Source organism: Erpetoichthys calabaricus, chromosome 16 (genome assembly GCF_900747795.2).
Source record: "Erpetoichthys calabaricus chromosome 16, fErpCal1.3, whole genome shotgun sequence".
In the NCBI taxonomy this organism is placed as follows: domain Eukaryota; kingdom Metazoa; phylum Chordata; class Cladistia; order Polypteriformes; family Polypteridae; genus Erpetoichthys; species Erpetoichthys calabaricus.
The window spans coordinates 40992705-41017785 of record NC_041409.2 but is presented as its reverse complement, the minus strand read 5'-3'; the positions used below and the strand labels follow the sequence as shown (position 1 = coordinate 41017785).

The 25081-nt window shown below is 41.4% G+C and overlaps 1 protein-coding gene across 1 annotated transcript in view; it reads left to right on the top strand.

The window, feature by feature from the left end:
* dcaf5 (ddb1 and cul4 associated factor 5) overlaps positions 1-25081 on the top strand; it is a 56420-nt gene that overhangs the window by 13257 nt on the left and 18082 nt on the right. The window contains exons 2-8 of the mRNA XM_028822387.2: positions 8079-8222; positions 10114-10150; positions 10922-11061; positions 11181-11310; positions 21790-22003; positions 22877-22943; positions 24108-24235. Coding sequence (XP_028678220.1) covers positions 8079-8222; positions 10114-10150; positions 10922-11061; positions 11181-11310; positions 21790-22003; positions 22877-22943; positions 24108-24235 — 860 coding nt within the window. The remainder of the gene's footprint in view (positions 1-8078; positions 8223-10113; positions 10151-10921; positions 11062-11180; positions 11311-21789; positions 22004-22876; positions 22944-24107; positions 24236-25081) is intronic.

Genomic DNA, 25081 nt, shown 5'->3' with positions numbered 1-25081 from the left:
CATAACCCTCCCCATTTATCCGGGCTTGGGACCAGCACGAAGAAACACTGGTTTGTGCATCCCCTGTGGCTGGGTTAGCTTGAGATTAGGTCAATAGGTTTGTTAAATTACTACCCAGAGAGACGATGCGAAATTGACACAACACATCAGTGAAGAGTAACCGTAATCAGTGGACGCCATTGTTATGGACACCAAACACAGCACACATTTCCCAAATGTCATCAAGAGGTCAATTTGCACTTTTTCAAAAATTCTACAAATATAGAGAGGGATATGATAGTCATGGGGTGTGGCTTTAATTACCATGCTATTAACTGACAGCCTAACAAGAACCTGAGTTGTTAGACATAATCATTGACTGTTTCTTAATACAGTCTGTTACAGCACCAATGCGCTGGGGGTGGGCGCCTGTCTATATTTAGTATTCCATATTAATTGGGACAGAATTCAGGGGATTGGTGTGATTCAGCCATTAGGATCTAGGGACCATAATTTTGTACGTTTCACCGTGTTTTGAATGGAGCACAATGCTTGGCTTGATTTCAGTTCAATTAATATTTTTCAAATAGTTGAGAAGATTTGAGGATGGTTTGAAAGTGTTTTACATGTAATGCAGGACATGTTCATGACAAATTTTAGAGGCAGTAAGAAATTAAAGTCCAGGTTGGATTAAAAAGGAACTAAAAAGGAACTTACAAAGGGGAAAGAAAAAGAGTATAAGGTTAGTAACCCCACTGCACTAACTGCAGGGCATATGAGAGCAATGGTGAAAAGGATATCAGGAAGGCTAAGACAGTTGAAAAGGAATACTGCAGAAAAAGCTAAAGATGACTCAAAGAGGTTGTTACAGTATTTCAGTAGTAAAACAGCAGGAGGTAAGGAGTATTAGAGATGGTAAAGATGAGCTGGAATACACAGATATTGAAATAGCAGATGCACTGAACCTGGGTATTGTGAAGTTTACACATGTGAAGAAGACGATAACCTGCCAAAAGTAACGGGATTACAATGGTGTTACTGAGTTGTTTGGAAATTGTAGAGAGAGAAATGCTGCTGAGATTAAAAAGGCTGAATTGTAACAAATCTCCAGGACCAGATAACATTCATCACGGAGCGCTTAGGGAGGTTAGTGAGTGCAGATTTTTTTCAAAACTCACCATTCAGAGGTTAAATTTCTAAAGACTGGAAGCTAGCAAATATTATCTTCCTGCATAAGAATGATGATCACGCAGCTCTAAGCAACTACAGGCCAGTAAGCTTCATGTTCATCACAGCAACAACAACAACGATATTTATTTCTATAGCACATTTTCATACAAATGATGTAGCTCAAATTGCTTTACAGGATGAAGAAAGAGAAAAAAAGACAAAATATATAAGAAAATAAAATTAGGCAATACTAATTAACATAGAATAAAAGTAAGGTCCAATGGCCAGGGAGGATAGAAAAAAAAAAAAAAACACGGCTGAAGAGAAAAAAAATCTGCAGGGGTTCCGAGGCCACGAGACTGCCTCATGGTATGCAGGGTTCACATGGAAGAACTTGATGATTTATGGTCATGTGAACTTCTGGCCTTTAATCCATCAATGTAGGGACATCACGGTGCTTTGATTGGGTGGTCAGAAAACCGGAAAAATGAACAGCAGAGAAAGTAGGGGTTAGTACGGATTTCGGAGCCACCATGAATGATAATAATAATTACATGCATATACAGAGTGTCAGGATTAAACTAAAATGAAGCTATGAGAAAGCCATGTTAAAATAATGTGTTTTTAGCAGTTTAAAATGCTCCACTGTATTAGCTTGGCGAATTTCTATCAGCTGTTCCAGATTTTAGGTGCATAACAGCAGAAGGCTGTCTCACCACTTCTTTTAAGTTTAGCTCTTGGAATTCTAAGCAGACACTCATTTGAAGATCTAAGGTTACGATTTGGAGTGTAAGGTGAAAGCCATTCTGAGGTATAAGATGGAGTGAGATTATTTAAGGCTTTGTAAACCATAAGCAGTATTTTAAAGTCAATTCTAAATGACACAGGTGACCAGTTTAGTGACATCAAAACTGGAGAGATGTGCTCAGATTTTCTTTTCCTAGTTAAGATTCTAACAGCTGCATTCTGCACTCGTTGCAATCGATTGATGTCTTTTTTTGGGTGATACTGAGAGGAGTATGTTACAGTAATCTAGCCGACTGAAAACAAAAGCGTGAACTAATTTCTCAATATCTTGCAATGTTATAAGAGGTCTAACTTTTGCTATATTTCTTAAGTGAAAAAATGCTGTCCTAGTGATACGTGATTTAAAATTCAGGCCAGAGTCAATAGTTAACTCTAAAATCTTTACCTCCGTCTTGACTTTTAATCCTAATGCATCAAGTTTATTTCTAATACCCTCATTATATCCATTTTTGCCAATCACTAAAATTTCTATTTTCTGCTCCTGTCTGTATTTACAGTACCTGCAAGTCATTTACTACTTTAATGAGTGCAGTTTCTGTACTGTGATTTGTTCTGAAACCCGACTGAAACTTATCAAGAATAGCATGTTTATTGAGGTGATCATTAAGCTGCATAATGACTGCCTTCTCTAGGATTTTACTTACAGTAAGAAAGGCAGGTTAGAAATAAGTCTAAAATTTTCAAAAGCAGAGGAGTCGAGATTATTTTTCTTAAGCAGGAGTTTAAATACAGCAGTCTTAAGACAGGCTGGGAAGACCCCCATATATAATGACGAGTTTACTATGTCAAGAATACTATCAATTAGCATGCCCGATGATACTTTGAAAAAACTTGTTGGTATTGGGTCAAGGACACAGGTGGAGGGTCTCATTTGAGAAATTATTTTATATAAATCAGGTAAATCTATCCTGGTGAAAGAATTTAATTTGTTTATAATGGAGTACCGCGGTTTAAGAGGATCAGTATTGGGGAGATGTAATATGTTATTTCTAATATCATTAATTTTTTTGATTAAAAAATACAGCAAAAGCCTCACAAGTTTCACTGGAAGTTTTTTGGAGGCATTCCATTGAGTGAGCTGAGTTTAGCAGATGATCGATTGTAGAGAATAAGACTAGCATTGTTATTTATAATTCTAGAGAAATAACACCGCCTCTCAAGATAGACTATGTTGTTGTATTCTGTTATTTTAACCTTCAATATCTCATAGTGAATAATCAGTTTAGTTTTTCTCCATTTATACTCAGCTCTCCAGCATGTTCTCTTTAGGTCAGACACTCTTCAAGTCTTCCATGGTATAATAGTGCTGGAAGAATTTTTAACTGTCTTTTCAGGTGTGACTGTGTCAGCAGCAACCCTCACCCTTAAATTTTCCACCATATTATTTACATTATCCTTGCAATTGTAGTAAGCACTACAAACAAACTGGTTGCTTAGAATATTTGTAAATTTTGAAGCTGCTGATGAATCAAAGAAGCGTTTTTTTAACAATATGCGTCTAGTGATTTTTTTCTATCATTATTTCTATATTAAATAGGAAGAGAAAATGGTCTGATAGACCAATATCAATGATCTGCATCACATCAACGTTTAGTCCTTTAGTAATTACTAAATCTAATATATGACCTGCTTTGTTTGTAGGCTGACTAATGTGCTGGATCAAATCAAAAGAGTCCAGGAGGTTCATGAATTCTTTTACTTTCGGGTCACACTGATTATCGATATGAAAGTTAAAGTCACCGACTATTAGGAACGTGTCATAGTTCGTAATTACAGTTTGACACCAAGTCTGAGAATACCTCAAAGAAAGACGCATTGTATTTAGGAGGATACATGGACAATACTGGACACAGAAGCTACATGAATAATGACGGCAAGAAACTCAAGGGGCTTGAATTTACCAAAACTGACATCTTTTCACTTTAACCGGCTCAAGTAAATGTTTGCTAAACCGCCGGCTTTCTTATCTTGGCGATACGCATTTGCAAAGCTATAATTCGGAGGCGCAGATTCGATTAAAACAGCTGCACCATCAGAGCTAAGCCATGTTTCACTTAGTGCAATAAAATTGATTTTCTTTTCACTAATAAGATCATTGATGGAAAATGTCTTGTTGGTTAATGCTATAACATTTAATAAAGCCATATTTAATGTCTTGGAAGTGCAGAACTGAATTGTAGTAGCGTTATGGCTTTTCAAGATAGAAATTAAGTTATTTTTATTAGAGCTGCTCTGTGCGTATTTTTTATTTAATCTATAGTCTGTTTCTATAGTTTTAATACATTGTTTATCTAGAGGCATAATTGTAATTAAATTATTCGTATTTATGCCACACTGTCTATAGATTTTTTTACATACACGATTGAATCTCTAATCACAAATGCATCACCCAGGGTTGAAGGCAAACTGGGGGAGCGGAGAGAGTTGAAACGGTTCTGGGTGGAGATGCTGGCCTGTGCCGATGGAGGTGATCTAGCCTTAAACCCCCTCCCGCATCGCTGAAACAGGCCAAGTTCCTCATCGTTGACATCGTTGCTCTGACAATGAGGCGTGGGGGTAAAACTCACTTGGCCTTGGAAATGAGCAGCACAGCATGGAGTCGATGTTACTGAGCCGCAATTTGCTAAGACAATTTCAGATGTCGGGGAGGATTTTTCCAGTAGACGAGGCTTCATGTCCCTCAGGTGCCTCCGTCTGGACAGGAGTTTTTGGATTTGGATGTCGAGAGCCTGGAATTCTTCGACAACGTGGCCCATCTCACCGTTGTCTGCTTCTGCATCCACTTCGTGCCCTGACGTTCACACCAACTTCTTCAGGTAAATTAATGGAAGGAATTATTAAGGAAAAGACTGTGCAACACATGGCAAGAACAGGAGTTTTACTGACATGTCAGCAAGGGTTCAGAATAAGGAGTCTGTGTTTTACCGACATGCTGGAATTCTATAAAGAAAACAACACAAGGATATGATGAGAGGAGTATATGACATTATTTATCTTGATTTTCAGAAGGCATTTAATAAGGTACTGCATAATTCAAGTAAAACTCTTAAGAATGAATGATTCAGGACCACAAGATATGGGCTATGAGGCAAAATTGAAGCAGCTGCACTTTTTCAGATTAGGAAAATGGAGATTAAGAGGGCAAAATAAATTCAAGAACACAGGGGCTCTCAGATGAAACTTTGTTAAGGGGAGATTTTGCAGAAACATTTGAAGTTTTTGTTTACATAAAAAGCCAGAGACCTATTAAAATAGTGGCCAAGAAGTGTGGTCTATAGGGACCTTCAAATCTCAATTTGATGATAATCTGAAGAAACTAAGTGCAACAGAATAGGCAAGACTTTGCTTGGCAGAAATATTTCTGATGTTCTAACAGTGAAGTCTAGCCCCCGTAGTTCTGTCTCGTGTAGCTCTGTTTATCCTGGCCCTTCTTTTTTTTTTTTTTTGGGCTTGTCTTTACCGAGGTTGTCCAGGATGTTTAAATCCGCTGTGATGCCTTTGTTTTGTTCCTTTAACTTCAATCACGTTTTTGTCTTTTCCCAGGTTGTCTTTGTTCTTTTCTTGTCGCCAGTTCGTTTGATATAATCAATCCGTGCCTAAAGATGGCAGAGTCATTTTATACCACAACAAACCCAAACATCTCGGACCTCCATAAAATGAGGTCTTTCGTGACAATTCTGGGCACTATATTTGGAATTCAAAGATTGTGACATCTTATAAAGTTCTAAACATCAAAGCCAGAATCTAACTGAGCATTAATCCAAATCGTCCATCTTAGACACGTCTATAAGCCGACACATTTCACAACTGGCCTGTGAGTAGTCATGTAGTTTATGGCCTGCTGTTTTTAAAGTGCCTGCTTCTGTGATTGTTTCGAAGTGCAGCCCAGGGGGGTATTTTCCGTACGTCACTTAAATCATCCGAGATCAGATGCCTCATCTTGGATGAGTTAATGCCAGTGAAACTCATTCGGGATAAGTCGGTTTTTCAAATGCAGCCATGTAGTAGATTAGTCTAGCTGGATCTAATCATCCGAGATGAATGCGCGCGCCTTCGCTGAGTGAAAAACCCATATATATTGAGTCTAGAAAACATGATCAGCAAGTCTTTGATAGACTGTAACAAAATGACGAAAGAACGGGAGCATTTTTTTTTTTTCACACAAGCTGTGCGTACATGCTGCTCGAAGGATTTCAAGATTTACTATGCACAAGGGGTAACACTGCAAAAGCAGCCCAAACCAGAAAAGACGGCTGGCAAAAAGTGGCCAACAAATTAAACACTTGTGCATTGTACTTACTTAAAGCAGCGTTTCATTTCCTGTGTGTCAGATTAATTATTATTTAATATGTCATAATTCCAGATCAAACGTGAGCACAAGGAGAACACGGGAACAGGTTAAAGTGAAGTACAAGAATATGCTTTAAACTGGTAAATATTGGTATATAACTATTTAAAGAATTGTTGACATAATCATATATAATGTAAAGAACGTTAATTTTAAAGCTAATAAGAAGGCATTCAAGCAAAAAACAGGTGGAGGTCCACGCGGTCCTGACCTAACCCCTGTAGAAGAGTTGGCTCTCTAGCAAAATGCCCATTGCCCTGTTTCTGAGGGCATTCCAGGGGGAAGCTCCTCCTCAGAACCAGTGACAGGATGCAGTGGTCACTTCATTTCAGGTAAAGGATGGTCATTGCATATATTTGTCCTTAATGTGTGCCATACGTAGGTTCCATATAGCCCTCTTTTTTTGTTGGGTCAGTTGCAGGGAATGTCATATCCCTAGAACCTGTGTTTGACCGAGATATTAATGAAGGTCGAATATTTGATGAAGACACTGTGTTTGATTATTCATCAGGAGGAGAGGTACATTTTCCAAATAATGTTTGATCAGACTCCACTGTGATCAGTCCCATGTGCCCCAATCACATTTGGAAACCTTGGGTAATGAGAATGTTAGGCTGATTGTGAGATTCTTTATGGAACTGTGGGTGTTTTTACCCGTGAATTACCTACCTGCAATGGCATGAAACGCCTCTTTTGTCTGTACACGCAGGTGTTCAGGAAACACTATGAAAACCCGAAGGAAATATTTCAGAGCCAAACAGACTTTACGAATTGCCTGGCAAACTGCAATTTTAGATTGATTTTCCGCATCGCCTACAGTATATAAAAAAAGTGCCGCTTGCAAAAAAAACCTCAAAGCATTGCATACTGTCTTGTGTAGTTGTGAGAGCCCGACTTCGCCAAGTTTGACTTCGAATATAAGGTCCTAATAAATTTTTGAGGTACAATATTCGCCCTCAGCTAAAGCGGTATCTTTCGAAAAGAATTTCCTCCGGGAGCAATAAAGGATCTTGCCGATCACGCAAACCCCTCTCTATATGAAATTCTCTTCTTATAATTTGCGTACCGATATCAATTGGTCGCTCATTCATGAACGGCGAAGTCATGACTAAATGAATTCCATGCACGGACACTGATTAAGTGTGTGAGCTAATCCTTGTTTACATAGAATAAACCTGCTCCGAGCAGGTTTGAGGATTAGGATGTGTTGCTATGACAACACATCCAGCAAGAGTTTCGAAAAACCGACCGATCCAGGATCATGCCAAATCGTCAACAATTACATCCGGCTAAACGAGTAATCCACGTACGAAAAATACCCCCCAGGTCTCCATAGCGGTAAATCCCACCCTGGATATGTTTCCCTGAGGTGCTTGTAGTGAATGTCAGAGGCAAATGTGTGGTGATGTCAGCTGACAGGATCAACTACTCCACAAGCCTTCATTAAAGATGTCAAATTGAATGAGATGTTCAGGTCCGAGTTCAAGTTTATGAAACTGAATTTGTCTGATTTCAGGTGATGACCCATCCAGAAGTTTTTGCATGCATGTTTGAACGTTAACCAAGTCATGAATGTGCACCTTCTGGAATGCCAAGGCAGTTTCCTCATCCAAAACCCAGTCCTAAGAAGCTATTGAAGCTTGGGTCAGGCCTAAGTAACCTCTGCTGCATCTGTGGCCCCCATGTCACCCCAGCACTTGACAGCTGTGTCCTTTTTTCGTGTTGATTTGCAGTCATCTAATTGCCTTTCTTTTTCTCTCCTTCCAATGAACAGGAGGTGATGACCGCCGAGTGCTTTTGTGGCACATGGAGAAAGCAATCCATTCTCAGGCAAAGCCTGTGAAGCTCAAAGGTGAACACCTCTCCAACATCTTCTGCCTGGCATTTGACAGCACCAACAAGCGCGTCTTCTCTGCAGGTAATGCTTTCCAGAAATCTTGCAGGTCAGGTCTTACTGTCATAGTGAGGGCCCACCGAACACAAAGTTATTGATATCATAGACGGTTTCACCATTTGCTCCAGGTGTGTGCAGCTTTATAAAATTGTCTTGGATCTCATCTCCTGACGACTTGTGAGTGAGCCACTCATTTACTTGACGTAGATTAAATGAAGAGTCCTTGAAATGAAGGAGACACTGGGATGGTGGACCAGGCAGAGCACAGAAGTTACAAGGCCTGAAAGTTACAAATATGGCGACTCCTTCCACACATCAATTCCTGCGAGAAGTAAGGGGGGATGAGTACAAGTTCTGTTAGGCTTGTTGGGGTCATTGAGTTATCTGTAAATTATTGAAGTGTGTGACATCATGATCCTACCTCAAATGAGCAGAATCGTTTAGTGGGCTGAGAGCAAACTGAGTACAGACTTGACAGAAAAGCTGGCACCATTCAGGGTGCTCGTCCTTCATGCTCAACAGTCACGTGATGGGTATCGTGCATAAGATGTTGTGCTCGCCTTTTGCTCGAGGTCCCCACAATTGATTTGAATCGCTAAGCTCCTTTTGGACTTGAACAGTTGATCCCAAGTACCGTTTTGTTTCTGTTTGTTGCTTTGACTTTCTCGGCTGGTACTGAAAACGGGTGTACAGTTTTACTGAGTGACCGGTGGACAGCTGGGCTTCAGTACACACATGATGAGCCAAAATGTATTACGAAATACTTAAATACATACAGTCCGTGCTGTAACCTATTTAATCCAGTTCAGGGGCACGAGGGGGCCAAATCTGGATTAGATGCCAGGCCTTCACAGGCCCCTCTTGTGCACATGACAGTATTCACGGGACCAGCTGGCCTTAAATGTAGGAGTAAACCCAGCATGCCGAGACTATACAGGTCATGAACAGGCTCCTGATACACACCTGGGCTCATGTGGTAGTCGGACTAGCTGTCCACCTTTTTAGGGTTAGGCCCAAGGACTGGTCACTTAGCGACTCTGAGAGTCACATTGCAATAAGAGAAAGTGGTCCGTCACAGTCGTGTAATTGTGAAGACCCCGAGAATGTGTGGGAGATATTTTGTGCAGAAAAAGAAATGAAAATTAAAATTACAAAATGAAAATACAATCTCCAATTTGCCATTTATTTTTCAAAGTCTACGTGCAAGGGTGCCACAGAAATAAATAAAATGAAATATCACCATTTGCAATTTTATTAACTACACACATAAGAGTCATCTGTGAAAATTTAAAAATGAGAATGCAGTCCCCACTTTAGATTTGCCTTTTCTTCATGACATTGCGTAACCGATGCGAACATGAAAATGTCAATGCAGTGAGCAGCAGGTGGCGCCAGTGCTCATGTGCATGAGGCTTTTCATTTTCATTAATTTATCCATTTAAGTTTTTTTGAAATGTTGTCACACATGTACTGCAAACCTAATGGAAAAAAAAATGTTGAATTATCATTTTAACAGTTGCTATGCATATCATGAAGAAAACGCAAATCTAAAGTGGGGATTGCATTTTCATTTTAATTATGACACTGCCACACTAGGATGGGTGTGGAAAGTGAAATGACAAAAGGGTGATTTAATTTTAGTTTTAAATCTTGACAGCTGTCTCTTGTGTGTGAAAATGAAATTGTACATGGTGCTATTCTGTTTTATTTTTAATTATTGTAGCATCCTTGTGCATCAACTTTGAACAATAAATGACAAAAAAGAGATTGCTTTTTCGTTTTATAATTTTCATTTTCTTTTTTTTGCAGAATTTTGCCAATTATAGGAAGGTGCTACAGTGAGTCCAGCACCTGTTGTGTTGTTGTGTTGTGTTCAAATCTTCTTAGCACTCTCTCTTTTTTCTTTCACTTCTAGGAAACGATGAACAAGTTATACTTCATGACGTTGAAAGGTAATCAGTTTCATCTTATATCTAAAGTTCAGACACCACGTCGCCATATCGTCTTGCTGTGCCCAGATTGTGTAATTTGCTTCCATCTGGTAACACAGTTGAGCTACTGCAGCGATGAAGCTTAGTGGCACTGTGGATTCCTTGGCTTATGTACTTCCAGAGTAGTTAGCTCAGGGAATTGTGAACTTTTTTGCGCACTGATGAGCTGAACACAGAATAGCATGCTGGGAGATTGTGGTTGGAGCTTCATTTTGAAACTGGACACCATGGGCAACCATGGTTCCGGACTGTGTGACTGTTGTCATCATCACGGTGGCCCAGCGGTTGATGCTCGTCTCTCCAGGCAGTTAGCTTTGATTCCCGGCACATTCGCCTTCTGCGTGGAGCTGACGCATTTCCTCCATCCCCAAAGACTTGCAGGTTACGTTCCTTTGTAACTCTCAACTGCAGAAGTGTGTCCTCTGAGGGACAGATATTCCTTATGGGGCCTGTTCCTCCCTCTAAGTACGGACGGCAACATCCACAGAAATAATTTTCCAGGGCATTATGTGTACTACTTTGAAACGAGCATAATTCAGGCTATTTTTTTTTTCTTGAGGTTAGATGTAATGTTACATTTACGCTTGTGATGCTAATGGGAGGCAGTGGCTCCAGTAAGTTGAGGGTACAATAGCTCAAAACAGGCGATCATTAGTGAAGGACACTTTCAGATTTTCTTCTACTGCCTATCTTGTCCTCTCTCAAGTTACGTGCCTTTGTGTTCATTCCTAGGGGTGAGACCCTCAATGTTTTCCTCCATGAAGATGCCGTCTATGGCCTGTCGGTTAGTCCCATCAATGACAATGTGTTTGCTAGTTCCTCTGATGACGGAAGGGTCTTGATATGGGACACTCGTGAGCCCCCTCATGGAGGTAAGTGCACTGACCAAGGTGTAGCTAGAGGTTCTTCAGCCGTCCCACCTCGACTGGCTCAGTCATGTGCTTGACATTGGTGTTTATGACCTCTCCTCCATTTTCCCGATTTCTTCCAGAGCCCTTCTGTTTGGCCAACTACCCATCTGCATTTCACAGTGTGATGTTCAACCCTGTGGAGCCCCGGCTGCTGGCCACGGCTAACTCTAAGGAGGGAGTTGGCCTTTGGGACATCCGTAAGCCTCGCAGGTGAGTTGGCAGGAGTTTCACATTAACTGTTTCTGATCGATGGCCAGGCAGCCATTCACATTTTGGTCAATCTTCTACAATTCACATCCTTCATGTTTGAGCTGCTGCCTTCCAAGCAGTGGAGATGATGAAACCGTGGACAGATATGTGGTATGAAAAGGGTGGAGGGCAGCAGAGTCATGTGCTAAACTGACCTGTTATTTTTGAGCAAGACTTGATGACTTTACTAATAATAATAATAATAATAATTCATTACATTTATATAGCGCTTTTCTCAGTACTCAAAGCGCTATCCACACAGGGAGGAACCAGGAAGCGAACCCACAATCTTCCACAGTCTCCTTACTGCAAAGCAGCAGCACTACCACTGCGCCACCTGTGAGGACATTTTTTGGATGGCACGTTGCCTTCTGTCACTTACCCTTTTATGCTCTTTGGAGTGACTGAGGCAGCGGGCATTAGGGTGTCATTTTGGTTGAACTGGCATTCATCTTAGTATTTGTACCTGCTTTGCAGTTTGTTTAAGCAGGTGATAAGAGAACCACCTGCTTGTCTTGATCAGGGTCATGTGACTCTGCAGGAAGGGTGACACTTCTCTGTCTTCTCAGTGCCTGGCACACCGTCCACTAGATGGCCTCCAGGTATCCTCCTCTGACATCTTAAATGATGGCAGCTCTGCTGCTGTGTCCTGCTGATTTGCCACACTCTTCCACGTCATGGAGAACTTGTGTTATAAATGAAAAGTCATTTAAGCCATTTTTACTGACAGACTCATTCTGAAATAATAAAGATAAAGCTGGCAATGAACAAGCATTTCAGAAATTGACAGACTCGAAAAGTCCAATTATTAAACCAAAGTAGCCATTTTAAATACAGAGAACAGGACTACACTACTGAAACGAAATAAAATGAGGAAATTGTATTCCATAATAATTGATTTGCTTTTACAGTATTTAGGGGATGTCCTGTGTAACATATAGAATATAGATATGGGTGGGGCACCATTGATTTGCTTCATGCAGCACCACTTTTCAAACTAATGCTGTGTAAGGACAACTACAACTTTGTTTAAAAACACAAACATTTGTCTGCATTTTTTGCCTTTCATCCACACTACGCGGGGGGTTTGTTTGACCCACATAAACGGAGACTTGTGAAGGCGCCCTCCAGAGAGACATACAGTGGGGCAAAAAAGTATTTAGTCAGCAACCAATTGTGCAAGTTCACCCACTTAAAAAGATGAGAGAGGCCTGTCATTTTCATCATAGGTATACCTCAACTATGAGAGACAAAATGAGAAAAAAAAATCCAGAAAATCACATTGTCTGATTTTTGAAGAATTTATTTGTAAATTATGGTGGAAAAAAAGTATTTGGTCAATAACAAAAGTTCATCTCAATACTTTGTTATATACCCTTTGTTGGCAATGACAGAGGTCAAACGTTTTCTGTAAGTCTTCACAAGGTTTTCACACACTGTTAGTGGTATTTTGGCCCATTCCTCCATGCAGATCTCCTCTAGAGCAGTGATGTTTTGGGGCTGTCGCTGGGCAACACGGACTTTCAACTCCCTCCAAAGATTTTCTATGGGGTTGAGATCTGGAGACTGGCTAGGCCACTCCAGGACCTTGAAATGCTTCTTACGAAGCCACTCCTTCGTTACCCAGGCAGTGTGTTTGGGATCATTGCCATGCTGAAAGACCCAGCCACGTTTCATCTTCAATGCCCTTGCTGATAGAAGGAGGTTTTCACTCAAAATCTGACGATACATGGCCCCATTCATTCTTTCCTTTACACAGATCAGTCGTCTTGGTCCCTTTGCAGAAAAAAGCCCCAAAGCATGATGTTTCCACCCCCATGCTTTACAGTAGGTATGGTGTTCTTTGGATGCAACTCAGCATTCTTTCTCCTCCAAACACGACAAGTAGAGTTTTTACCAAAAAGTTCTATTTTGGTTTCATCTGACCATATGACATTCTCCCAATCCTCTTCTGGATCATCAAAATGCTCTCTTGCAAACTTCAGACGGGCCTGCACATGTACTGGCTTAAGCAGGGGGACACGTCTGGCACTGCAGGATTTGAGTCCCTGGCGGTGTAGTGTGTTACTGATGGTAGCCTTTGTTACTTTGCTCCCAGCTCTCTGCAGGTCATTCACTAGGTCCCCCCGTGTGGTTCTGGGATTTTTGCTCACCATTCTTGTGATCATTTTGACCTCACTGAGTGAGATCTTGCGTGGAGCCCCAGATCGAGGGAGATTATCAGTGGTCTTGTATGTCTTCCATTTTCTAATAATTGCTCCCACAGTTGATTTCTTCACAACAAGCTGCTTACCTATTGCAGATTCAGTCTTCCCAGCCTGGTGCAGGTCTACAATTTTGTTTCTGGTGTCCTTTGACAGCTCTTTGGTCTTGGACATAGTGGAGTTTGGAGTGTAACTGTTTGAGGTTGTGGACAGGTGTCTTTTATATTGATAACAAGTTCAAACAGGTGCCATTAATACAGGTAATCAGAGGAGGAGCCTCTTACAGAAGAAGTTACAGGTCTGTGAGAGCCAGAAATCTTGCTTGTTTGTAGGTGACCAAATACTTATTTTCCACCATAATTTGCAAATAAATTCTTTAAAATCAGACAATGTGATTTTCTGGATTTTTTTTCTCATTTTGTCTCTCATAGTTGAGGTATACCTATGATGAAAATCACAGGCCTCTCTCATCTTTTTTTTTTTTTTTTTTAAATTTATTAATTTTTATTGTAATCATTCCATACAAATAGATCAATTTATAACCAAACAAAATTGAAGACAAATCAAACCCCATCCCTGAGAAGGAGAGCTAAGCCAAAGGAGAATTGCTTAGGGCTTTTTAATAAGGCAACAATAAATAAAAGAAAGGGAGAAATAAATATATAGGTAAATAAGAGATGGAGAAGGGAATTAAATGCGGTAATAGTTATTCCTCTTATTCTAAAATAATATTGATTAGATTCTGCCAGGTTTTGAAAAAATTTTGTACAGATCCTCTAACTGAGAATTTGATTTTTTCCAATTTCAAATAATATAAAACATCGGTTTCCCACTGACTTATCAGAGGAGAGTTAGGATTCTTCCAATTTAACAGAATAAGTCTGCGTGCCAAAAGTGTAGTGAATGCAATCACCATTTGCTTGTCCTTCTCCACTTCAAGTTCGTCTGGAAGAACACCGAACACAGCTGTTATGGGTTAGGAGGAATTGTGATACCAAGGCTGTCTGAAAGGCACTTAAACATTTTGGTCCAAAATGATGTTAGTTTGGTGCAGGCCCAGAACATGTGACCCAGTGAGGCAGGAGCTTGGTTGCAGCGTTCGCAGGTTGGATCTTGCCCTGGAAAGATTTTGGACAGTTTTAAGCGAGACAGATGGGCTCGATATATAATTTTTACTTGAATAATTGTATGCTTTGCGCATATGGAGCTCGAGTAAATTGTCTGCTTTGCTACCTTCCAATCCTTTTCTGATATATTGATTAAGAGATCTTCTTCCCAATGTCCTCTTGGATCTTTGAAAGGTAGGGACTCTAATAGGATTTTATATAATGCGGAAATGGTGTTTAATTTCTCAAAATTGAGCAGTATTTTTTCCAGCATTGTGGAGGGTGCGAGGTGGGGGAAATCGGGCAATTTTTGTTTAACAAAATTTCTAATTTGAAGATAGTGAAAGAAATGTGTAGCTGGGAGGTTGAATTTTGAACATAATTGTTCAAAAGATGCAAATATGTTTTCTATATAAAGATCTCTGAGCATTTTAATCCCAAAACTTTTCCAGGTATTAAAAACTAGATATGTTTGCGAGGGTTGAAAGAGGTGGTCCTCTTGCAGAGGTGCCACAGATAAAAGATTTTCCATCTTAAAATGCTTTCTAAGTTGGTTCCATATTCTGAGTGAGTAAAGCACAATTGGGTTATTAGTATATTTGCAATAACTTGCATTTATTGGAGAGCAGAGCAGGGAGTATAAAGAAGTACTACAGGATTTTACTTCTATTGCGGACCAAGCCTCTGTATGTTCATTTATTTGTGTCCAGGTTTTTATGGCTTGTATGTTTGCTGCCCAGTAATAAAACTGAATATTAGGTAAAGCCATGCCACCTTCTGCCTGAGGTCTTTGTAGGGTCGCTCTTTGGATACGTAGGTGTTTTGAGTTCCAAATGAATAAGGTTATTGTTGAATCTAACTGTTTAAAAAACGATTTATTGATATATATTGGAATGTTTTGAAATAAAAAAAGAAGTTTAGGAAGGATATTCATCTTAACAATGTTAATTCTTCCGGCTAGAGTGAGATGAAGGGTTGACCATCTATGCAAGTCTTGCTTAATTTTTTCCATACAGACGGCAAAATTTTGTTGATAAAGAGCTTTATGTTTACTTGTTATATTTACCCCTAGGTATTTAAACTGATCTGCTATGGTAAAAGGTAGAGTGTCCAATCTAATATTACAGTGCATCCGGAAAGTATTCACAGCGCATCACTTTTTCCACATTTTGTTATGTTACAGCTTTATTCCAAAATGGATTAAATTCATTTTTTTCCTCAGAATTCTACACACAACACCCCATAATGACAACGTGAAAAAGTTTACTTGAGGTTTTTGCAAATTTATTAAAAATAAAAAAATTGAGAAAGCACATGTACATAAGTATTCACAGCCTTTGCCATGAAGCTCAAAATTGAGCTCAGGTGCATCCTGTTTCCCCTGATCATCCTTGAGATGTTTCTGCAGCTTCATTGGAGTCCACTTGTGGTAAATTCAGTGGATTGGACATGATTTGGAAAGGCACACACCTTTCTATATAAGGTCCCACAGTTGACCGTTCATGTCAGAGCACAAACCAAGCATGAAGTCAAAGGAATTGTCTGTAGACCTCCGAGACAGGATTGTCTCGAGGCACAAATCTGGGGAAGGTTACAGAAAAATTTCTGCTGCTTTGAAGGTCCCAATGAGCACAGTGGCCTCCATCATCCGTAAGTGGAAGAAGTTCGAAACTACTAGGACTCTTCCTAGAGCTGGCCGGCCATCTAAACTGAGCGATCGGGGGAGAAGGACTTTAGTCAGGGAGGTGACCAAGAACCCGATGGTCACTCTGTCAGAGCTCCAGAGGTCCTCTGTGGAGAGATGAGAACCTTCCAGAAGGACAACCATCTTTGCGGCAATCCACCAATCAGGTCTGTATGGTAGAGTGGCCAGACGGAAGCCACTCCTTAGTAAAAGGCACATGGCAGCCCGCCTGGAGTTTGCTAAAAGGCACCTGAAGAACTCTCAGACTATGAGAAAGAAAATTCTCTGGTCTGATGAGACAAAGATTGAACTCTTTGGTGTGAATGCCAGGCGTCATGTTTGGAGGAAACCAGGCACCGCTCATCACCAGGCCAATACCATCCCTACAGTGAAGCATGGTGGTGGCAGCATCATGCTGTGGGGATGTTTTTCAGCGGCAGGGACTGGAAGACTAGTCAGGATAAAGGGAAAGATGACTGCAACAAAGTACAGAGACATCCTGGATGAAAACCTGTTCCAGAGTGCTCTTGACCTCAGACTGGGGTGATGGTTCATCTTTCAGCAGGACAACGACCCTAAGCACAGAGCCAAGATATCAAAGGAGTGGCTTCAGGACAACTCTGTGAATGTCCTTGAGTGGCCCAGCCAGAGCTCAGACTTGAATCCGATTGAACATCTCTGGAGAGATCTTAAAATGGCTGTGCACCGACGCTTCCCATCCAACCTGATGGAGCTTGAGAGGTGCTGCAAAGAGGAATGGGTGAAACTGGCCAAGGATAGGTGTGCCAAGCTTGTGGCATCATATTCAAAAAGACTTGAGGCTGTAATTGCTGCCAAAGGTGCATCGACAAAGTATTGAGCAAAGGCTGTGAATACTTATGTACATGTGATTTCTCAGTTTTTTTATTTTTAATAAATTTGCAAAAACCTCAAGTAAACTTTTTTCACGTTGTCATTATGGGGTGTTGTGTGTAGAATTCTGAGGAAAAAAATTAATTTAATCCATTTTGGAATAAGGCTGTAACATAACAAAATGTGGAAAAAGTGATGCGCTGTGAATACTTTCCGGATGCACTGTATATGCTTGTGAATTCACTGGAAAGAGTATACTTTTATTCAGATTGATTCTGAGACCGGATATCTTTTAAAATTCTGTAAGTGCTGTTAAAACTGCAGGTACAGTGTTTTCTGTGTCTTATATATATACTAGTCATTTAGCCCGTTACAATAACGGGCGCTAGAACAGTAGTGCATAAACATTAGTAGGAACAGTCTATATTAAATGGCAAGGGACTTTGACCTCATTCTTTTTGTTGGTCGTATTTTTCTTTCTTTCAGCCTTTCTTTTGTTGATGTTTACTTGCTGAGCTGACCGTTCTTCGTGGGCTGCCGCCGTGTATTGTGTGTCTTTAATTTTCTGTGACAGTAATACTGTCTTGTACGGCTCTATTCAATAAGGGCGCGTAGATAATTTAGTTCAAATGGCTCTGGAATATGTGAAGAGCAACAGGTGCAGATCTTTATTTACGCGCGCCTTTATTCGCTGCGCCTAATTGAGGTCGTCCTTTTGAGGCTCGCCTTTTTGTGCGCGCCCTTATTGAAGGATGCCTGTGCGCGCCCTTATTGAAGGATACCGTCTTGTACGTCCGCTGGCTTGTACGTCCGTAATATGCGTCCGTAATATACCTTTAATTTTCTCTGGCGGTAATACAGGCGTGCGCGTCGGTAATATGCCTTTAATCTCCTCTGACAGTAATACTGGCTTGTATGTGGCTGTAATATGCGTCACTGTATTGTGTACCTTTAATTTCCTCTCGCAGTAATACTGGTTTGTATTTCCGTAAAACGCCTCTAACTTTCTCTGACAGTAATATCGCGCATAGCACCGTGCCCTGCGCATGCGCACTTCACCAGAAGACACCCACACACGGACACCTGGATGCACATAGGGATTTTATATATATAGATATAAATCCATATCATCTGCATATAGAGAAATTTCTCATCTTTTTAAGTGGGAGAACTTGCACAATTGGTGGCTGACTAAATACTTTTTTGCCCCACTGTACTTCTGAAAACGGCAGCTCAGTGAAGCAGCGTGGATGGGTGATAAAGGGGGAGACCCCTCATTGGTTTAGGCTTCTTATGTGGCCCTCTGCAGATTGGATCCATTCCTGTGCAAGTCCAGTATAGGCAAAGTGCTGCGTCATCTGTGCTTTTAGTCATCTTAGTGTGGCAGAAGTTTCTTTCATAACTGATGTGAAAACGCTGGCGTACTTGGAGATTGTTTTCAGATAAAAACACAGACATTAGTCTCTGTTTTCTCCTTTTGTCCGCACTACCCTGTTGTTTTTAATCCCTGCTGTTTATGAGAACGCCAACTCAGTGTTGAAGCATGCATGGGTACAGGCAGAGATGTGTAAACAGAGGCTCTGATTGGTTCATACTTATTACACAGCCCTTCCCTGATTGGATCCGACATGTTACAACATCTCATTCCTGTTTCCGCTGAGTACGTGCATGTCCAGTGTAGGCAAAGGGCTAAATTCATAAATGAAACGGCGTGGACGTAGTTCAGGTTAGTAAGATGAACCTCTTGTTCCACCACAAGGCAAGTCTCACATGTGCTTGTGCTGCCAAATGTGTTCAGCCTTACAGTATAAGCATATATTGTAGCATTCTAATTTACATTTTGCTCTTTGTAATTCTCTAGTTCGGGTGCCAGTAGTCCATGTATAGCAGTGATTTAACTTTGGGGTGACTTTATAATTTAATGAATTATTTAAAAAAAAAAAACAAAAAAAAAAACAGACATGGCCATACATGGTGTAATATTGTGGAAAAGGCCTCTCTTTTCATACTGACCCTAAACGTTTGGTTCTTTGATATACACCACACTTTAGTACAATATAGCACTCTGACCTGAACAAGACAATCAGCCCCACGAGGCAACCTTACCTACCATGTCATATCTCCCAAGACTACACTATGCACAGATTATCTATTAAGCGTGTGTGTTAGCATTTCTGATTATCAGACTAGAGGACAGTCAGCCATGGTGTGCTCACTAGGCAGTCGGTGCTTCACCTACTAATTTACACCCTTGCTCATACGGTGTAGTGCTGTTTCACAACGAGGCAGACCAGCGGCAGGCTGACGTTCATACACTGAAGAGACGATGAGCCTCTCACCAGGCTACTAACTGATTTGTACCTCCTCTCTAACAGACATACTAATCCTGGGAGTGCAGGGTCCTGCCAGTTTGTTCTTTTTGTCTTAAATTAAATATTCAAAACACCCGGTCCATAATTAATATACAAATTTGTGAGTTTATCGTTCAAATGGATATCAAAGCTTTTGTCAAACAAGCCAATTGCTAAACCTTTACCAGTTCCAGTAATGTCAGTTCAGCATTTTGTTCTAAAAAAAGGAAATCCACATTCCTGTAATCCCTCCAGTGGGCACACCTCGGCCATCAGAATGGCACAATTCTGTTCCAGAATTTTCTTCCACACATCACATGGTTGATTCAGAGATTCAGGACAGTATGAGTTACAAAGATATGCCGGCTTTTTTTGCCAGAATATTGCAATTTGAGGGCCCAAAAAAATACCCGTCCCACCTCTGGGTCTCCTGCTTTGTCACTGAGCCATCTAAAGTGCTGCTGGTGTGTTTTTAATTTGAGAAGATGTTACTGTTGGCCAGTCACCTATGTCAGAAACCCAAACAGTGTCCTGAATGCTTCATGTTCTACTTTGCAAGACCTGTGTCTTTTATTTTTTTGGGCAGCACAGATCCTAAAGCCCCTTTATTTACAGAGGATTGAGGAAGGATTCAGATCCCTCCACTCTCTGCATTTTTTTATTGTGTTGTATATTAAATTTTAAAAGGATGCATTAACCCATCCATAATCACAAAGTGAATTCATATGTTCAGAAAGGTTTGCAAATTTATTACAAATGAGAAGCAAATCTCTCCCTCATAGAAGTAGTCAGACCCTTAATTCATTAGTTTAGAAGCCCCTTTACACGGCCGGATTTGGGCAGTTTATCCTGTTGGCAGATCCTGAAGCTCCATTACACTGGATGGGGAGCGTCTGTGAACGGAAATCTTCAGGGCTCTCCGCACATGTTCTATGAGGTTAAGTCTGGGCTTAGGCAGGACCACTCAGAGATTTGTCCTAAAGCCACTCCAGCTTTGTCTTGGCTCTCTGTTTTAGGCCATTTGACCATCGCCCCCTGTCTGAGATGGCATGATCTCTGGAGCAGGTTTCTTTAAGGACCTCTCTGTATACTTTACTCAGTTCTGACCAGTGTCCCTGCGCCCCCCTATAACATGATGCTGTCACCACCATGCTTCACTGTAGGGATGGTATTAAGCAGGTGAAGAGTAGTGCCCAATCTTCAACAGACATAGTGCGTGGAGCTCTGCCCAGAGACTTCTATTTTTGTCAAATCAGACCCGAGTTTTGTTCCTCTTGCTATTGGAGTCCTTTAAAGGGAGTTCGGTAAGCTCTGAGGAGGCTGTCATCTGTGCTTGATGGATGGAGTGCTGCTGAGATGGCCATCCTTCCGGCAGGTTCTCCCACCTCAGCAGAGGACTTTTGAAGTTCTTTTAGACTGACAATTGTGTTCTTGGTCCCCACCCTTACTGTCTGGTTACTCTGTTTGGCTGGACAGCCAACTCTAGGAAGAGACTTGGTGGCTCCAAACTTTTCCCATTTCATAATCATTGAGGTCACTGTTCTCCTGGAAACGCTCAAAGCTTTACAAATTGTATGATCCTCTTGCCCTGATCTATGCTTCACCACAACTTGATTGTGGAGGTCCGCAGAGAGTTCCTTGGATTTCATGGCTTGATTCTTGTCCTGACATGCGGTGTGACTTGTGAGACCTTCTAAACACAGGTACAAATGTGTCTTTTTAAACGACGTCCAGTCAGTTCAGTTGGCCACTGGTGGACTCCAGGCAAGTTCCAGAAACATCTGATGGAGAGTTAAAGCAAATGGGAGGCACCTGAACACCACTCGGATTGCCACAGCAAAGGGTCTCAATACTAATCGGAATGAGAGATTTCAGTTTTTAATTTGTAATAAATGTGCAGACCTTTCAGAAAATAGGTTTTCACTCTTTGAGTGCTGATTAGTGGGAATAATGTCAAATTTAATTTTTCTGTATCTGTTTAAAATTAAATCTGCTGCACCATCAAGTGTGCAGAAAGGGAATGGGTCCGAACTGTAGTCCAGCTGAGTTTTGTAGTTCTACCGTTGTCATTTAAAGTGACCTTAGCAAATAGCAAAAGAAGCTGCCATTTGTGTGTCTTTGATAAGAAACTGTAGGTGTCACAGATGTCCTGTCAGTGGCCCCACTGAGACTATTGCCAGGGCTGAAACACTCCATCTAGGCTCGACTTTCATCTCTCACCTTTTACCTTTTTGCTTTTTCAGCTCCCTTCTGCGCTATGGGGGCAATCTTTCGCTGCAGAGTGCTATGAGTGTGCGCTTTAACAGCACTGGCACCCAGCTGCTAGCACTCCGCCGCCGTCTGCCTCCCGTCCTGTACGAGCTGCATTCACGGCTGCCCATCTTTCAGTTTGACAACCAGGGCTACTTCAACTCCTGCACCATGAAGAGCTGCTGCTTTGCTGGAGACCATGATCAGGTGAGATCATCAGTTAGTTGTTCTCAGATTGGGTGGTCAGCCGTAGATCCAGGATTACTAGAGCAGCCATAGGCCTTCCTCAGGGATGACACTAAAGCAAGTGTTAAGAGGTTCTGTCCACTCTCCCTCCCTTATGACAGTTTGGTCAGTGCCGCACAGACCACACATCCTTCTATCTTTAATTTGAACTTTGTCCCAGAGATGCTGGATGCAGTTCATGTACTGGGGGAGTGCCAGAAAAACCCACCACCAGGTGGTGGTTAGTGCACTTAGAGCTTCTCGCTGTTCCACTGTTTATCTGCTCATGACATGCAGTATTAAACATCTGGAGTGCGGCAGGCTGGTGACTCACTGTTCACACATCAGATATCAAAGGCATGAATCAGAAGGCGATTCTGTGTGGAAAAGTTGAGGTGGCAACCTAGACAAAGACAGACACTCTTCTAGGTGGATTAGCCAGCATTACTTGTGCACCACTGCCACCGCCGCCCATCTGATGATGTGCTAGAGGATTGTGGGGCCTCCAGGCTTTGCCTTCCCTTTTAAGGACACATCTGTGTGGCATCTTTAATGTCACATTTTCAGCCTGGCTGGTTATTGTAGGCCCGGATACCTTTGTTCATTAGTTGTGACTGCAGTTTGTGTGTACTTTGTGGGTCAAATGGCAGGGTCTCCTCAGGGCCTGGCCCCCATTGACAAAGCCAAATTAGGTTAAGAGTGTCAAGGAGTGAACTTAAAGTCTTGAGTTCATCTCAAACAAATCTTCATTTCTCCACATCTCCTGAAAGCTCTTTCTGCTGCTGCCTTTTTTGACCTGAAAGTACACAACTAGGGTCTTGTCAATGGCCTCTTTTCTCATTTTTGCTTTTGTAGTACATCCTGTCCGGCTCAGACGACTTCAATCTCTACATGTGGAAGATTCCCAAGGATCCAGAGGCAGGTGGGTGGTCTGAGTGTAATCAGGACCAAATCTTAGCAGTGTTTCCTTTCTGTCTGTCTTGTCACACAATTTGTGCCAGTGATTGGCATCCATGACACTAATGTTATAAATGGCACTTCTTCACATTTATACATGGAGTGTGATATGGATTGATGAATGCCAACATATGTCATGAACAAACATTCTGAAATGTGTCTTCTCAAAATGACATAGGCACTGGGTGCAAGGCAAGATGATACGAGGACAGTACAACCCGGGCCTGTTTAGACTCGCCAGTTAATCTCCTCTCTGGGATGGAGGAGGACAAATTGAGAAAAACCTGGAGACACAGTGTTTCATGTGCTAACATAGCTCACAGTGGGGAGATCCAAAACTAGCTGTAAAAACGGTCTCAGCATTGCACCCATTTCAACACCCCTTCCGTCAGACATCTCTTGCCTTACTGGTCTGCTGCCCTCTAGTGATACTTGATTAATCTGTCTATCTATCTATCTATCTATCTATCTATCTATCTATCTATCTATCTATCTATCTATCTATCTATCTATCTATCTATCTATCTATCTATCTATCTATCTATCTATCTATCTAATCACATAAGCTCTACACAGTGAGTTCCCTTTTAAGACATTGATTTTCTGTATCAGTACCACCCCACTTCCAAAAGGGACCTCTGTTGGTAAGCACAGCTGAACAGAGGAGCCTTGACAAAAGAAATTCACAAGTGTGACTTCTCAGTGACTGAATACAGAAAGTCTGTCTGTGCAGCACTCCCCAAGACAGAAACGGTTCTGCATAAGAACTTGAAGTGCCCACCTCAAGGTAAAATGGTTAATGGGAAAGTATGAAATTAGACATAGAAAATCAAGACTGGGCAGCAAGCACAAGCCAGAAGTGCAAAGCCATGGATCAGAATCTCTGGTGGTCCTGATTTGCTGAATAGAAAGCATCACGTCCTGGAATTGGACTGTTCTGCAGTTTTCCTGCAATGCTCGTGGTTGGTGATCTCGCAGTACCAGTGGGTGATGATTACTGAACATGCTGCCATTCTGTTGGATATGTCTTGACCAGCTCATCTGGCCAAATTGCATGTGTTTGTTTTCCAGTACAGATGTGACCACCACATTCACTCACGTTGTTTGATTCTTGCATATCTTTCCACAGGTGGTCCTGGCCGAGTGGTGAATGGTGCCTTTATGGTTCTGAAGGGTCACCGCTCCATTGTTAATCAGGTCCGCTTCAACCCCTACACATACATGATCTGCTCTTCAGGTGTGGAGAAGGTTATCAAGGTGAGTGGTGGTAGAATAATCCTAACTTCTCAATGCTGCACAGTGGCCCACCCTAGTAGAGGGGTGGGAATGCTTACAGCAGAGTCTGAGCTGTTTAGTCATAAACCCAGAGCTGTCAGCATTTTAAGGTGACAACCCCGGAAATGGACACGGCAGCGGGTGCAGATCTTGGATTTTTAATGCTGCCACCTTAGAAGGACCAGATTTACTGTTGAATCCAACCTAAAGTGACATTCGTTTTAGTCTCCAACCCTGAGTGTTCATTCTAGTAGTTACCTGTAAATGCTGATACATTTGCACAAGCCCCACATTTTCTCGACTAGATGGTCCACCAGCCCCTCAAAGTGGGGTGAAACTTCACAGGCGATTGATTAAGAGTCATCAAGTGGTAACATTTGTGGAATTGGTGGTCTTTTATCACTTTGCCCCACATTCACATTGAGAACATTTCTTAAAACAAAAATTTTATATTTCCAAGGTTCAAAGTCCATATGCAGTTATAACCAATTAAAATGCAAGGCGTGATCCTCCTCTTGGTGAATCTGTCTTCACCAGAACGTGATTAGGTAATGGATGCTTACCTGCACATGGCTGTTGTGAGGTCCAGGCATGGTGTGGTAGTTGCTTCTTTTTTGTTTTTCATTTCTAATGGCTCTCTGTGGGCTGAAAGGGAAAATGAGCAAAAGGAAAGATTTAAAAGTATTGGCAACATTCAAATTATCCGTGGTCACATGATCCCGGCTGTGTGGCTTTTTATGTCAAATAGGTGAAGCCCTCCTTTCATCCACATCTCAGACAAGGTAGTAAAGGAAGCTTTCACCTTCAATTCGACAACAGTTTGCGCTT